The sequence below is a fragment of the Portunus trituberculatus genome, chromosome 14, assembly GCF_017591435.1.
Source record: "Portunus trituberculatus isolate SZX2019 chromosome 14, ASM1759143v1, whole genome shotgun sequence".
In the NCBI taxonomy this organism is placed as follows: domain Eukaryota; kingdom Metazoa; phylum Arthropoda; class Malacostraca; order Decapoda; family Portunidae; genus Portunus; species Portunus trituberculatus.
In genome coordinates this window covers 4112829-4129201 of record NC_059268.1, presented here as the reverse complement: position 1 = coordinate 4129201, position 16373 = coordinate 4112829, and the positions used below count along the sequence as shown (strand labels likewise).

At 42.7% G+C, this 16373-nt stretch overlaps 1 protein-coding gene across 1 annotated transcript in view; it reads left to right on the top strand.

Annotated features, from left to right (window-relative positions):
• Positions 1-16373, top strand: part of LOC123503532 (ATP-dependent RNA helicase DHX8-like) — a 258222-nt gene that overhangs the window by 135219 nt on the left and 106630 nt on the right. Inside the window, exon 6 of the mRNA XM_045253371.1 lies at positions 4256-4744. Coding sequence (XP_045109306.1) covers positions 4256-4744 — 489 coding nt within the window. The remainder of the gene's footprint in view (positions 1-4255; positions 4745-16373) is intronic.

The window sequence follows — 16373 nt, the reverse complement described above, 5'->3', positions numbered from 1 at the left end:
ATATGAAGTCCAAGTGGAGAACAGTAGACAGCGGAGTGCCACAGGGATCAGTATTGGCACCAATACCAGAGGGAGTGAACAGTTACATAAATCTGTTTGCGGACGATGCAAAACTGTGCAGAGTCATTAAACAAAAAGAGGATTTTGAAATACTACAGGAAGACTTAAACAAGATCTGGAAATGGAGCAAAAAATGAGAGATGGAATTCAATGTGGACAAAAGCCATGTCATGGAAATGGGAAAAAGTGAAAGATGACCAGTGGGAATCTATAAGATGGGAGATGGAGTAGAACTAGAAAAAGTAAAAAAGGAAAAGGACTTGGGAGTGACAATGGAAGAAAATAATCAACCTGTAAGCCATATTGATAGAATTTTCAGAGAGACGTATAATTTGCTAAGGAATATTGGAGTAGCATTTCTCTATATGGACAAGGAAATGATGAAGAAATTGATAAGTACTAAAATAAGACCTAGATTGGAATATGCAGGAGTTGTGTGGACTCCCCATAAAAAGAAACACATAAGAAAATTAGAGACTACAAAAAATGGCTACAAGAATGGTTCCAGAATTTAAAGGGATGGCATATGAGGAGAGACTAAAGGCAATGGATCTACCAACCTTAGAGCAAAGAAGAGAGAGAGGGGATCTGATACAAGTTTATAAATTGATTAACGGAATGGATGAAGTGGATAAAGAGAAACTGATCCTGAGAGAAGAATATGACTTTAGAAGCACAAGATCGCATAGTAAGAAACTAAGGAAGGGACGATGTCTGAGAGATGTTAAAAATTTAGTTTCCGCAAAGATGTGTTGAGACTTGGAACAGTTTGAGTGAGGAAGTGGTATCAGCAAAGAGTGTACATAGTTTTAAAGAAAAATTGGATAAGTGTAGATATGGAGACGGGACCACACGAGCATAAAGCCCAGGCCCTGTAAAACTACAACTAGGTAAATACAACTAGGTAAATACACACACACACACACACACACACACACACTGGTCAATGGAAGGATCAGAGACAACATGGGGAAATACACTATTGACACTGGCAATGGAAAATGTGTTAACTCAGTGGGTCAAAGAAGATACTAGGTTTGGAGGAGAGGGAGCATCGTCAAGACTGGACTTGGTCTTTAGTACAGAGCCAATGGTCATTGAGGAGATGAGGGTGGAGTGCCCTTTAGCAAAGAGTGATCATGCAGTTTTGGAGTTCAAGGTGATAGACGAAGAGAAATCTAGAAGAAATGAAGAATATAAAGTGGGAAGATGGAATTATGCCAAGACAGATTTTGGAAACCTAAAGAAATTCTTTCAAGAGACAAATTGGATGAAATTCAAGAGTGCTAAGGAGCAAATGAAAAGTGGAAGGAATTTATAAAAATATACAAAGAAGGTGAGAAAAATTTGTACCAATAAGACAACATAGAGAAGTTGGAAAGCAGGACTGGTTTAACGATAGATGTGAAAAGGCTAGAACAAGAAAAGAGGATGCATGGAAGAGGTGGAGAAGGAAAAGACGGATTAAGCAGTGGGAAAGTTACAAAAGAGCAAGAAATGAATATGTGTTGATTAGAAGAGAAGAAAGAAAGAAACAAGAAAAGGATATAATTGATAAATGTAAAGACCAACCAAGGCTTTTTTACAGACATGTGAACAACAACATCAAAAATAGAGAAAGTATTGAAAGTTTAGAAGTAAATGGAGTATACAGTGAAGATCCCAGGGAAATGGCAGAGGCTATGAATGGATGCTTTCGGAAGGTATTCACAAAGGAGACTGCTTTTGACAAACCACTGGTAATGGAACAGAAAGGGATTATGAAGGAGTTTCAAGTAACGGTGGAGGAGATCAAGAACATGATGGGGAGTTTAGAAGTGAGAAAAGCTGTGGGACCTGATGGGGTATCAGGATGGATTTTAAGAGAATGCAGGGAGCAATTGGCAGAAAAAGTTTGTGAAGTAATTGATGCCTCATTAAGGGAAGGCGTAGTGCCCCAAGACTGGAAAAGAGCTAACATTGTCCCAATCTATAAATCAGGTAACAAGAGAGACCCATTGAACTATAGACCAGTGTCACTTACAAGTGTGGTAGCTAAGATGTGTGAGAGGGTGGTGAAGACTAGATGGACAGACTTCTTGGAGAAAATGACATACTTTGTGAGTGTCAATTTGGTTTTAGGAAAGGGCGTTCATGCACGACAAACCTGATATGTTACTATTCGAGGGTGATAGATGTAATACAGGAAAGAGATGGTTGGGCTGATGGAATATATCTGGATTTAAAAAAGGCCTTTGATAAGGTACCACACCAGAGACTGATCTGGAAACTTGAAATGGTAGGAGGAGTGCATGGCAGTTTACTAAAATGGATGGAAGACTTTTGGTAGGAAGAGAAATGAGAACAATAATTAAGGACAGACCATCAGAATGGGGATTGGTGGAGAGTGGAGTTCCACAGGGATCAGTGTTGGCACCAGTAATGTTCGCAGTCTACATAAATGACATGGTGGATGGGGTGTCCAGTTATGTGAGCCTATTTGCAGACGATGCAAAATTGTTACGAAAAGTGAGATGTGACAAAGATTGCGAACTACTCCAGGAAGACTTGGACAGAATATGGAAATGGAGCTGTACATGGCAAATGGAGTTCAACACGACAAAATGCAAGAAAATAGAGTTTGGCAAGAGTGAAAGAAGAATCAGGAGTATGTACAAGATAGGAAATGAAGACATAAAACCAGTCATGAAGAAAAAGACCTTGGGGTGACAATTACCAATGACCTATCGCCAGAGAGACATATAAACAAAATAATTGGAGAAGTATTGAACTTATTGAGGAACATAAGAGTGGCGTTCAGATATCTAGATGAAGAAATGATGAAGAAAATAATTACTGCAATGATAAGACCGAGGCTTGAATATGCAACAATACAGTGGGCTCCGAACTTAAAGAAACACATAAGGAAACTAGAGAAAGTACAGAGGGCTGCAACGAAAATGGTGCCTGACTTAAGAGATTTGACTTATGAAGACAGACTGAAAAGAATGCAACTTCCAACCCTGGAAAACAGAAGAGAAAGGGGAGACCTGATAGCAATATACAGAGTGATGATTGGCATGGAAAAATGGATAGGGAAGATCTGTGTATGTGGAATGGAAGAATGTCGAGAGGGCATGGGAAAAACTAAAATGGCCACTTATAGGAGAGATGTGAAAAATATAGCTTCCTCATAGAAGGGTGGAAGCATGGAATAGTTTAGACGTGGAAGTGGTCAACGCAAGGAATATTCATGATTTTAAGAAAAGCTGGACATTAATAGATATGGAGACGGGACAACACGAGCATAGCTCTTTTCCGTATGTTACAATTAGGTAAATACAACACACACACACACACACACACACACTCTCTCTCTCTCTCTCTCTCTCTCTCTCTCTCTCTCTCTCTCTCTCTCTCTCTCTCTCTCTCTCTCTCTCTCTCTCTCTCTCTCTCTCTCTCTCTCTCTCTCTCTCTCTCTCTCTCTCTCTCTCTCTCTCTCTCTCTCTCTCTCTCTCTTGTCAAAAACATTAACCATAGAAGTCCTTTAAATTAAATCTAATTTAATTTGGGTATTTTGTACAATTGTCATAAGGCAGTTCAAATCATAAGCAGATGAAAAAAGCAAGAGCCAGAGCTTTAGAACTTCGCAGTGAAAAGATGAGAAAGTGAAAGTAGCTCTTACATTAGTGAGATGATGGCATAGGAGTGAGAGTGAGTCTTGTGCGTTAACCTTTAAACATGTGCAATCACTCTATAATTAAGCCTCTCAGGTTCCCTGATGCTCTAATCGCTTATGCAAATAGATTTTCATAACACATCTTTTGAATTTTCATGGGAGGCTTCACCTCAGCTGTGTTCTTGTAATATATGTTTACTTATTGTTGCCATCACATGGGCTTCAAAATTAATTATCTGACAATGCTCTCTGTAAAATTATTGAAAATAGGAGACATCTAACAGTTCTTTATGACTGGTTTGGTCTCCTGTACATAATAGAAAATGTGGCAAGGTAGGAGAAAATTGGATTGTAAAGACAAACACTACAAATTTTAGATGTTTATATAAAGCTGAGAATCAGAGGAGAGAATTATGATTAATTCATTATACAGTCAGTAGGGCCTACTTAAGTTAGACACAAATTTCAACTTAACTATAACCATGGACTCACCAACTACACATATGGCTAGAATGACTAAGATTTTTATTTTGACAGGTACTGATGAAGAAGATCTTGCAACATACAAGAGGGTCAACCGAATATCCTCTCCTGAACGATGGGAATTAAAGCAGATGATGGCAGCAAACTGTATCAGTAAGTCAGAAATGCCTGACTTTGATGAGGAACAGGGAGTGATGGGTGGTGAAGATGATGATGAGGAAGATGTGGAAATTGAGCTGGTAGAAGAAGAACCTGCATTTTTGCGAGGTTATGGCAGAGTGAGGGAAGAACTGAGTCCAGTCAGGATAATGAAGAATCCTGATGGCTCCTTAGCTCAAGCAGCAATGATGCAAAGTGCCCTAGCTAAAGAAAGAAGAGAAGTTAAGATGGCCCAGAGGGAAAGTGAAATGGATTCTCAACCTTCAAATCTTGGGCAAAATTGGAATGATCCTCTTCCTGAGATCCAACGCAGTGATTCTGCCATGTCACGGGGCTTGACATCTCAGCAGCAAGAAGTCCCTGAATGGAAGAGACACATCACAGGTTAGTATTGTTACCTTATATATTCCCTAATGAGACCACTCTTATGACACAAATGAGGTAATTTTCTCTTTGACTATTAGATTGTAGTTAAGAAGGTAATGATAGGTGTAAACTAATGCATACTTTTGGGCATTGCTGTGAAAGTATTTAGCCATCTGTGCTGTGCCTAAGTCCCACAGGTGCAGTAGAATGATCTTTTCCTTTACATCACCTTCATATCACCTCCTCCCCCTGTGCAGGACTTGTTACTGCAAAGCACTCCCAACACTATGATTGACAGAGGCATCCATAGTAAAAGGACGAGATAGAGTAAAAAGGCTAAAAACTAAACAAAAGGTCAAAGTAATGTTGGTTTACCATGACAAAAGGTAAGTGACAAGACCTGATAATGTATTGAATTGGGTTCTCTGCAAGTACAATCCCAACTGTCAGAAAAATTTGTGAATTGGTAAACATGTCATTGGAATGGTAATTCCTCAAAGAACTGGAAACAGGCAGATGTAATTCCAATTTATAAAATTGGAGAAAAGGTTTTTAAACTACAGACCCATTTTCTTAACAAGTATAATAGGAAAATTGTGCAAGAAAGTAGTGAAAATTAAATGGATAGAGCAAATAGAGAAGAACTCATTTATGGAAAGGCAATTTGGGTTCAGAAGGAAGACAATTATGTACTACAAATTTTATTAGTTTCTATTCCAGAGTATTAGATATAGTGAATAAGAGATGTGGAAGGGTGGACTGCATTTACCTGGATTTAAAGAAAGCCTTCTATAAGGTGTTGCACAAACAATTAATATGGAAACTTGAATATGTAGCAGGAATTAGAGAACCAATTTTAAATTGGATAGAAGATTTTTCATATAATAGATACATAAGAACAGTGATACTGATTAGTAAATCAACCTGAAAAAGGATAATAAGGATAATTCCACAAGGATGTGTCCTGGCACCAATTGTTTGCAGTTATATATGAATTATATAGTTGAAAATGTAAAAGGCAACATAAATATAAGATTTTCTAATGTAAAATCCATTTTTATCCACATACTTACCCATAATTATTAATTATTGTTTAAATCTCCATTCACACAGCAATCTTACACCATGTCTAACACCTCGAGAAATAGAAATGAAAGAAATACTTGAGGTGCCCCTTCTCATTTTTTTTTTTTTTTTTTTTTTTTTTTTGGGAGAAGACATCCAGCCCGTTTTCTACTTCCAGGTACCACCCATCAGGTTGATTTCCTCATTAGCCTCTAGCTTAAAAGGCTTAGAGGGGAGGGAGGAAGGGAAATTCTGTTATAATTAACCCTTTCCCCAACAATTTTTTTGTTAAATACGTTTCTTTTTCAGACTAATTTCTTTTATTTTGGTTCTATATAGTATTTTTCATGCTGATTATGAAAACAACTTGTAATTACTGTTTTTCCCCATTTTTGTGGTTAACTTTTTATTTTGAAAATACCTTTGTAGACATATACGAGTTAACTTGTCTTCCTATAAACTCCAAGGTCTCCCCTCACCTCTCTCCTCCTCCTCCTCCTCCTCCTCCTCACTTGTCGAGAAATATGCATTGTCTGATGAACTGGCAGTGTCATCAGAAGTATTCAAGCTTCTGAGGGAAGGTTCATATTGCTATTTTCCTCAGAACTAGACATTTGGGGTGTAAATTATTTGAAAAGGGTACAAAAAGTAAGTGGTAATGTGAATGAAAACAACACCCATGCGACGACAGTGGTTGTCGGAGCAAGTCTCGTAAGAGTGTCCTTGAAATCCCACTGCTCCACCCTGTCACCTCTGCCAGGCATACGATTTGATGAGAATACTCGTTTCACATGTAGAATGGCGTAGAAAGGCTCAGAAGCTGGTTTTCGAAGGTCAAGTTTTAGACGAGTATACTCGTCGACGACTGAAAACGGAACATTTAGTGAAAACGAATATATACATCTGTAGCTGGTTTTTGAAGGTCAAATTTTAGACGAGTATACTCGTCGACGACTGAAAACAGAACATTTAGTGAAAACGTGTATACTCGTATCTGCCGAGGAAGGGGTTAATAATTATGGGTAAGTATGTAGATGAAAATGGATTTTACATAAAAAAATCCAATTTGTTATTACACATACTACTACACATAATTATTAATTATTGCTTAAGAACTGAATCCCAAGTACGTATAGGAGGGAGGATGACCTCATCCCTAAAAACAGCTTTTCACTCCCCAAGACACACACCCTTACATACCCAAACTTTCAAAGCTGAGGCCATGCCCTGAGGTGGGTGCAACACTTATATCCTATGACAGAGGGACAAAACAAAAGGAGTGAGAGGAGCATCACAAATCTCCCCATGAGAAAGATCCAATGACCCAGAACCTCACAGAGGACAATTATAGAGCAATATGTGTAAGGACCCAAAAGAAAAATTATTTAATTACCCTGAGAGCCGAGACACAACAGGGCCCAGAGAAGAGGTATCCAAATACCTATGAGTAATATTCCTAAGATAAAAAAGAAGAAAAAGTGGTCATATCTTTCAGGTTCCTGTCTGAAGAATGGCAGGAATACTCAGAATCTTCTTGAACAAGGCACTTCTCACCACTGCTCTAACTTCATGTACCTTCACCCAAACCAAGCGCATCCTCATGTGCATGCTGGGAAACCTGACATATCCAGTGAGAAATAGTATGAGGGTGCACATCATGCAAAGGCTCAGGAACAGTCACAAAAAAGTGAGAGCATCTAGGACAACAATCCTGGGTCCTATGAAGATACAGTAATACCTCGAGATATGATCGCCTCCACATATGATGTTTTTGATATATGATGAAAAATTTCATATAATTTACGCATTGAAATATGAAGATATTTTTAAGATACGAATAGCTATCAGTAGGTGGCGCAGCGATCGCTCGGCTACCCGTGTCCACCCAAACATTCAGCCCACGTTGTGTATCGTTGTTCATCCTTAGTGCATGTATGTGTCTGTGCTCCTCGGCATTGTGTATTTTCTTAAGTTTTGTGAATTCAAGATCACGAGTCCCAAAAGTAAAAGTTTGGCGAGAAACACACAAATAGCCTGTATTCACATACAGTAGAGCCTCAACTTTCGCGCCTAATTGGTGCCAAAAAATCGGCGCGAAAGTGAAAACCGTGAAAGAGGGGGCATTGACCTTATGGAAAAATAATAATCGGTTCTGGAGCTATCCATAAAATACCTATATCTCCATATAAATCTGACAAACAAATACATTCTATTATGAAATACAATTGTACATAAAATAAAAACACCTTACACTGTATAAATGTAGTAATACTTACCAAATATACAAGTATGAGGTGCTTGATGTATGGTTATGGTGGCCACCCTACTGGGCCCACTGCTGCTGCCGCCGCCGCCGCCACTGTCTCCGCCATTCTGCATTTCTTACTCTTCCAGTCTCTGACGTAACAATTCCACCCTGTGTTGCCTTTCCACATCTGCCATTTGTTCTCGAATAAATCCAGAGAAATCTTCATCCATGTCGAGCTCAGTATCTTCGGTAGGTTCTGCTCCCTCATCAGCTTCCCCTTCTGCTTCCAAAAGACCCTCTGCCACTTCCCTTGGCCTTTGGAGGTAGCGGGTGATTAATGCCTGTTGCCCTTCATAAACTTTTTTTTTTTTAAGTTTTCCAAAGGTATCAGTGATGGTTTTTAAGCTAGCCAAGATTTTCTGTTTGTGTTCAAAGGCTAAGGGCTCTATCTGTTCAGTCAAGGACTTAAAGTTAAGTAACAATGATGACAGTACGGTGGTTGATGGTGATGAGGCTGGCGTAGCAGAGAGCCCCATGATAACAACACTTGAGGATGGTCCACTAGCAGACTCAGAAGTAGAGGAAACCCTCTGATCTGAACCCGTATCCAATGATTCAGAGTGTAGAGAGGAAAGGCATACAGATCCAAGCCCTCCCATGGAAAGGCAAATGTCCTCTTTCCAAGCTCACAGGTCTGGCAGGGGGAGACACATACATAGGTAGCTGGTGATTCAAAGCCATTGCAAAGAGATCCACCTGTGGTGCACCCCACACCTGGAAGACCTGCCTGCACACTACTGGATGCAGGGTCCACTCTGACCCCACACACTCGTAAATGAGGACGTCCGCCACTGCATAGCGCCATCTCGGCACGAACCTGGGGCGAAGAGAGACTGAGTTGTCCTCGCACCACTGAAGAATGTCACCTGCCTGACCCGACAGAGACTCGGACTGAGTGCCCCCTGAGTTCTGTAAATAGGCCACCAATGTCAAATTGTCTGACATGAGAGACACTAACACTACTGTGCCCGACAATTCCTCCTGAAAGGACTGCAGATCCTGGAAAACAGCCATCATCTCCAGGTGGTTGATGGGAAACCTCTGCTTCTGTGGAGACCACACCCCTGAGACGAGAGAATCCTCCATATGAGCATCCCAACCGTGAAGGGACATGTTGGAAAACAGAGACTGTTCTGGAGGAGTCATCACATAGGGAGCTCCCTTGAAAAGATGACCCGGATCCATCCACCAGGACAGGTCCGCTCACGATTTAGGTACAGACAAGGTTAGCGCATTCCAACATTGTTGGAACCGCCAGCTGATTGTGACATCACGCACAGTGCGGGTCGCATGTGTTTTGGTGGTATGGTGTCCACGGGGGGATTAGATTTTGGTTAGTTATTTCTATACTTTATGGGTTCATACTATGCAATTTTATTAATATGGGAAGAGCGAAAGCTTGTGCTGTTTGTAGTTGTGTACCTGCCAAGAATAACAAGTTAAAATACTACACATTCCCCACAAAAAAGATCTTGGCAAGGAAATGGGTTGAGAAATGTTCTCGTCGCAATAACATTAATGTGAAATATGCCGCGATTTGTCAGAACCACTTTAGTTCAGCACAGATTCGTAGAAATCTAAAGTATGAACTTTTAAATTTACCGGTTCCATCGAACTGGAGCCATAGGCTACTGGGTAATGAAACGGTGATCCATGATCTTAAATCGCGTGGCGATCAGTGTTTATATTCATGACGTCACGCCCAGTACCCTTTTCTAAACCTTTAACGCTAGCCCTATGAGTTTAAGACCCAAGTGCGCTAACCTTGTCTGTATCTAAATCGTGGGTCCGCTAGACACAGCTGGGAAGGAGGAACCTGCCACCACAGTGGGTCTGATGCTGGCCTCCAGTGTTTCTTCAGGCACCACTGAAAGGACTGAGAGTGTACCCGGCCGCTCAGGACCAGCTTCTCCAGGGAAGCCAGATGACCTAGGCGTGACCTCCATAGAGACACTGTATGGGCTCTGTCCTCTTGAAAACTTTGCGCCACACAGAAACCGACTGACCCTTTCTGGTAATGGAAAAACCAGAGCCCTCACCAAATCCAGCACCTTGCCCAGGCACTACTTCCTTTGGCTGGGTATCAGGTCTGATTTTGGCAGGTACTTGTGAGAACGAGAGTGAATTGGAACTTGGAAATACGCATCCCTCGGATCCAGAGGCACCATCCAATCTACCACGTTCATGGACTCCAAAACTGTTGCCACCATCTCCATCTGGAGGGGCTTTACCACTTAAAAACTTTGGGTACGAGGAACAGACAGGCATAAAAGCCTTCTAGCTTGCCCACCACAAGCTCTTTGGCCCCTTTGCCCAACATGTCCTGCACCACTAATTCCAAGATCACATAACGATCCAACCCCCTTTGCATAACTCACAAACTCTATGGGTCTGGCAAGCAAAGGAGGGGAATGCAGAAAGGGGAGGACATACCCATAATGCAGAGTCTTCACTACCTACTCTCTTGTCCCAACCTCCATCCACTCTCTCCAGTTCCGCTGCAGGCAAGCGCCCACAGGCACAGGAGAGCAAACTACTTCCCTAGCAAGATCTACCCCGGCCATGGGATCCTCCACTACGAGAACCCCTGGCCTGAAAGGACTTCTCCATAGTGGTGGGCCTGGGGGACTGGAGCTGATGAAGAGGCACTAAGAAATTATCCCCTCATCATCTGCCCTTTTACCTTGCTCTCATGGGGTGCCAAGGCTGAACCCCAAAATGAAGAGGCCAACCCCTGTACCACAGAAGAGAGTGCACGTTGCTGAGAAGCCAAGTACTCTTTGCTTTGTACCTTGGCCACCACAGCTGGGTCAAATAGCACGTCAGTAAAGGGAGAAGAAAGAAGCTGGCAATTCCCCCTGTCAGAAAAGGTATGAGGCAACGAATCCACAACAGCCTGCCTCCATAACATAAGGAGTCTACAACATAGCTCCTCAGCAAGACGAAGAATGTCTTCATTAGCCTTGGCCAGTGTCGACAAAAATTCCAAAACATTCTACTCTATGCTAAAAGCAGTGCCAGCCCATGTAGCCAAAACCTGGTCTGTCCAAGAGACAATGTCAGCCATGGAGTCACACTTTCTCAATTTGCGCCAACAGGCGGGAGGAGACAGAGGCCGTTGGGTTGCTCACCGGCCGTAGACCACCCAACTCCTCATGAACCCTAGACAACTGAAAATTGGCTGAACAAGGCGTAGGCTCCTTGAGGGATCTGCATTAGGCTTCCTCATGGACAGCTTGAGCCATAAATGACTGTGGGAGAGTAAGTGAGGGCTGATGGGGCAAAACTGAGCCCTGTGCCCTTTCTACATCTGTAAACTGGGACGAGGAAGGAGCTTCAGGTGAAGGCAGATGAAGATAGGCCCTCACTTGGCCTATGAGGTGCAAAAAAAAGGGGAGGCACGTCCTCCTCATCAACCTCACAGGTCCCGGCTGTGGAAAGGGGTTGGCCAACTGGCATGGGAGCCGAAAGACCGTGGCCCACCTCACTGCCACCAGGCACAGGAGCTGGTTGGCCAGCATCAACAGAAGCTTCCTGAATAAGTGGAAGGCTGCCTGGCACACACCCAGCTGGGTCTACATGGCCCAAATCACTGCGAGGAAGAGGATGGCTGCCAGGTATGGGAGCTGAGAGGCACACACCTACCCTTACACAAGGCACATGAATCTGGTCGTCCAGCATGGGAGCCTTGTGGCTGACACCAACATTCATATTCTGGGTAGGGAGAAAGCCACTAGACATTTTTAGCAGCATGGCTGTGGCCAAACTTCACCACCGAAGAAAGTGGAATAGTCTCACCTATGTCTAATTCACATGAGGGGGTGATAAGATGGCCACCAGGCATGGGAGCTGTATGGCAGATGCCACCATTAATATCCCAGATAGGAGTCTGGCCGCCAGGCATGGGAGCTGTATTGCAGTCGCTGACCTCTGTATCCTGGGTAGTGGGGCAGCTGCTGGGCATGGAAGCCGGATGGCTGTCACCAAGACCACCACCGTAAACAGTGCACTGCCTTGCCTATCGCAGGAACTGGGGCATGGAAGCCACCTACTGTTGTTGTTGGGCCCATGGTGGACGCTGGTACCATCTCGACCTTGGGACCAGCGGCACTAGCTGTTCCAGCCCGCCCTGGCCTCAGCATAGCACCGCTCGTTCCTGGGTGGGAACCGTCTACCTGTGAAGCCAGAGACTGGAAATCAAGGAAGGGAGAACCCTGGGAAGAGGAGAGAAAGCAAGTCCAACATCTCCATCCTGCACATACATTTTTGCAGCAGTCGTGACGTAGGGGAAGACTTACACTTACTGGAAGAAGCCTTCCTCCTCTCAATATGGTCTTTGATACTTTCTAAAAGACATAGAAACTGGTTGTGGGGATAAGGCTTTACAACAATCACAACGTGAAGCAAGGCTACAAAACACCGTCCTACATGACAGACACTCCATATGAGGATCCACCGTAAATGATGGGAGGGAGCAAGAACACTTCACACACTTGCGTGGTATAATCACACACTTACAATCTCCCTGTAAAAGAAAGACGAACCAAGGAGCGATGAAAGGCAAACTCCACCATTGCTGAAAAGATAAAAACAACAACTAGCTGGTGCAAGAGCTGAGCCAAAGACAATGTGTAAGCCCTGCAACAGCTAAGAGGTGAATGAGGGTATTGGCCTGATGGGTGGTACCTGGGAGTAGAAAATGGGCTGGGTGTCTTCTCAAAGAAAATGAGAAAGGACATTTCAAGTATTTCTTTCATTTCTATTTCTCGAGCTGTTAGACATGGTGTAAGTTTGCTGTGAGAATGGGGGTTTAAGCAATAATTAATAATTATGGGTAGTAGTATGTGTAATAAGAACAATTTATAGATGACATCAAAATAATGAGAAGAGTGGCAAACCAGGAAGACTGTAATGCCCTGCAACAAGACCTTGAGAATTAAATTTACTACACTCGACCCTCGAAACAACGGACAAATGCGTGCACGACCCTGTCCGTAGATTGCAAAAGTACGTAAAACACTGTATAAAATGTACGTAAAATATTGTGTAATCATTAAGAAATCATTCAAGCAGTATTACAAAGCATTAAGTACAACAAATAACCTGAAGTAGATGACATGAGCATGGTCAGTTGAATAAATATTAATAAACAATGCAGAAAATGAAGTTCTCTCACCTTAATACGAACAGCAGGATTATTTACATATGTACAAGGACCTAGAACACTTGTTATTCCAGGTCATCCTCCTCAGCCCCACTCAACATCGGCATTGGGTCATCGATGTCTGGGGAGGCAGGCTGGGGGCTGGCTGGGGCTGGGCCAGAGGCAGAAGTTTGGATGGGGGCTGACTGGGGGCAAACCTTGGTGAAGAAGCTACTTACTTTTGTTTGAGTTCCCCCACTGTACTGTTCTTTAATGATGATTTTCCTAACCATCCTCAGTGAGTTGTAGTGGGTGATAATTTCAGGATACTTGCTGTAGGTGGTGTAATCCAGGAGGGCATCAATGTAGGTGCGCAGAGTTGACATTTTCACCTTCTTGACTGGCATCTCGTCCTCTCCCTCACTACTCCCATGGTCTTCTGTAGAGACAACTGAGGCTACAATATCCTCGTCAGTCAAAACTTGGTAGCCCTCCTCTGCTTCCTGCTCGTCCAGCCAGTCCCTAACGTTGTCCAAGGAAGGGCCCACTTCACCACCTTGTTGTAGCTTTTTATGAAAGTCCTTGGGCTCAAAGCCGTCAAAATCGGCTGTGACGTCAGTACCAATCAACAACGGCTTCCACGAATTGGCAAGAGAGGAAACTTTTTGTGCATTCCAACTGTAGGCAAAGTTGTAAATTGCTGATCTAATTGTGTAAGCCTTGATGTTTTCCAGTGTCCTAACCCCTCGAGTGTCCACTTCTTCGTCCTCGTCCTCCAGCACAGCCAGCACCTCCTCCAAGTAGCGCCTGGTATAATGCCTCTTCAGTGCAGAAATTACTCCCTGGTCCATAGGCTGGATGACTGAAGTGGTGTTAGGAGGGAGGTAAAGCACTCTGATGCAACCATCGTCACTTACAAGCTGTTCCTCACTATGGTGGGCTGGCGCATTGTCCAGGACCAGTACAGCTTTCACTTCTCTTGGGGCGATTTTAAGCACTTCAATCTGGAATTTCCTGACTGTAGGGATGAAGTGCTTATGGAAGCACTCCAAGAATATGGCACTAGTGAATCATGCTTTCTGTGAACTAAAATAAAGGACTGGTAGGTCATTAATGATGGGACGCAGAGCTCTGGGTGCTTTGGATTTCCCCACGATAGTGAGCTTAAGCCGGTGCATACTGGTTGCGTTGGCTCCCACTAAAAGTGAAAGTCGCTTCTTACTGGGTGTGGTTTCCTCTCCCTTTCTGACTTGACTGTTTTTTGGCATAGACCGCCAGTAAAAAACCAGTCTCATCAGCATTGTACACTTGAGAATAGGCTAGGCCTTCTTCTTCAATGAATTGCTGCAGCTTAAGCCGAAAAGGTTCGATGTTAGTCGTATCGGCATCCCCTGCTTTGCCCCTCACAGTGGCATTGAATAAGCTTAAGCCGAAAAGGTTCGATGTTAGTCGTATCAGCATCCCCTGCTTCGCCCCTCACAGTGGCATTAAATAAGCCATGGCGGTTTCTAAAGCGCCACAGCCAACCGTCACTAGCCTTGAAATCTGGTAGCCCAAGCTTGACTGCTAGACGATTGACATTATCTCCACACCATGCACATTAATCCCCACAGATCGTTCCTGCACGTACCATTTCATTACCGCGGCATCTAACCCAATTTCTCTTGCGGTCTTCATATGTTTCTTAGGTAATCCTTTGCCACTCTTACTAGCTGTGGCATCGACACAATACTGGGCAGCATATTCCATTAATTTAGGCTTGGTTTTCTTGATGTCTGAAACAGTCTGTTTGGCCACCCCATACTCCTCACACAGCTTCGCAACACTTGCTCCTTTTTCTAATTTTCGTATTAGCTCAAGCTTAGCAGCCACTGGAAGAGCCTTTCGATTATGCTTCACTGGTTTACTAGGTTTAAGAGGCATTTTGGATAGGTTAAGCACTCGTGGGAAGGGTACAAATGCATAAAATAGCCGTGGTAAGCACTGGACAATGTTCGCTGTTGGTTGAAAACGCATGGACTGAAGATTAAACATGGCGGCCAACAGCTGATGACGCGACCAACCCGCCACCTACCGGACAATAATTTGCCGGGAACGGACAATCACGCGCATTTTAATATTCGTCCGTAGATTAAACCGCACTCCAGAATTAGTCTGTAGTTTCCGAAATCCGTTGATGGGAGGTCCGTTGTTTTGAGGGTCGAGTGTACTAAATGGCAAATGGAATTCAATACAAAGAGGTGTAACATGATGGAATTCAGAAAGAGCAACAAAAGAATTAGAGGAAATTACCTCATTTGATAGCTCATAAGACACATGAGCTCATAAGATGCATACAGTTTTGGCAGATATTGAAATGAAAAAAGCTAAGCAGATTTACTACCATATTTTCTAAAACATATTTTATTTGAAATATTCTGTATATTTGCAAAATGAAAGAGAGTGTAGGAATATTTTTTCTATTCATCATGAAAAGATAGGTGCAATTTTGATTGTATGAAAGCATGTCTTACCTCAAGGAGTAACGGCGTCACACTGTAAAGAACTCAGTGAAGCTTGCCCATGTTACCAGGTTTAGCTCATAACTGACCACATTTTTTTTTCATGCATGGTCATTTAGGCAAATTCTTCCTGGTTGGTGTCATTCTATGTGAAATACCAGTATGACCTACAGTGAAGACTCAATACTCAAACTTAATTAATTCCAAATGGTTGTTCGAGTATCAAAAAAGTTTGACTATCAATAACTATAAATCAGGTAATTCATTCATATCTTAATAAAACCTTAAGTTTATAAAAATTTCAGTGTAATTTTTTTTGTAAGTTTGATTTGTACATAACATAGGTGAAGGCTGGTGATGAATAACAAAAGAGGAGGAGAGAAGGGTGGGAAGGAGGAGGGAGGTCGTCAGAGGCGAGTCACCATCCATGAAAATGGTAATTTTTCTCCTGATGTGATTCCTGTGAACCCACTAGTGGAGAACTGTGGCTCACTAACACTTGCATTCTGACTCGGTTCCCTACTTTCATCACTAACAAGCCTCTTTGGTGCCATTATAAGTTTCTAAATGAAAAAGTGTAGACAGAACGCAGAAGAATGTTGTTTTTCTCACGATTGTGGCAAGACTAGA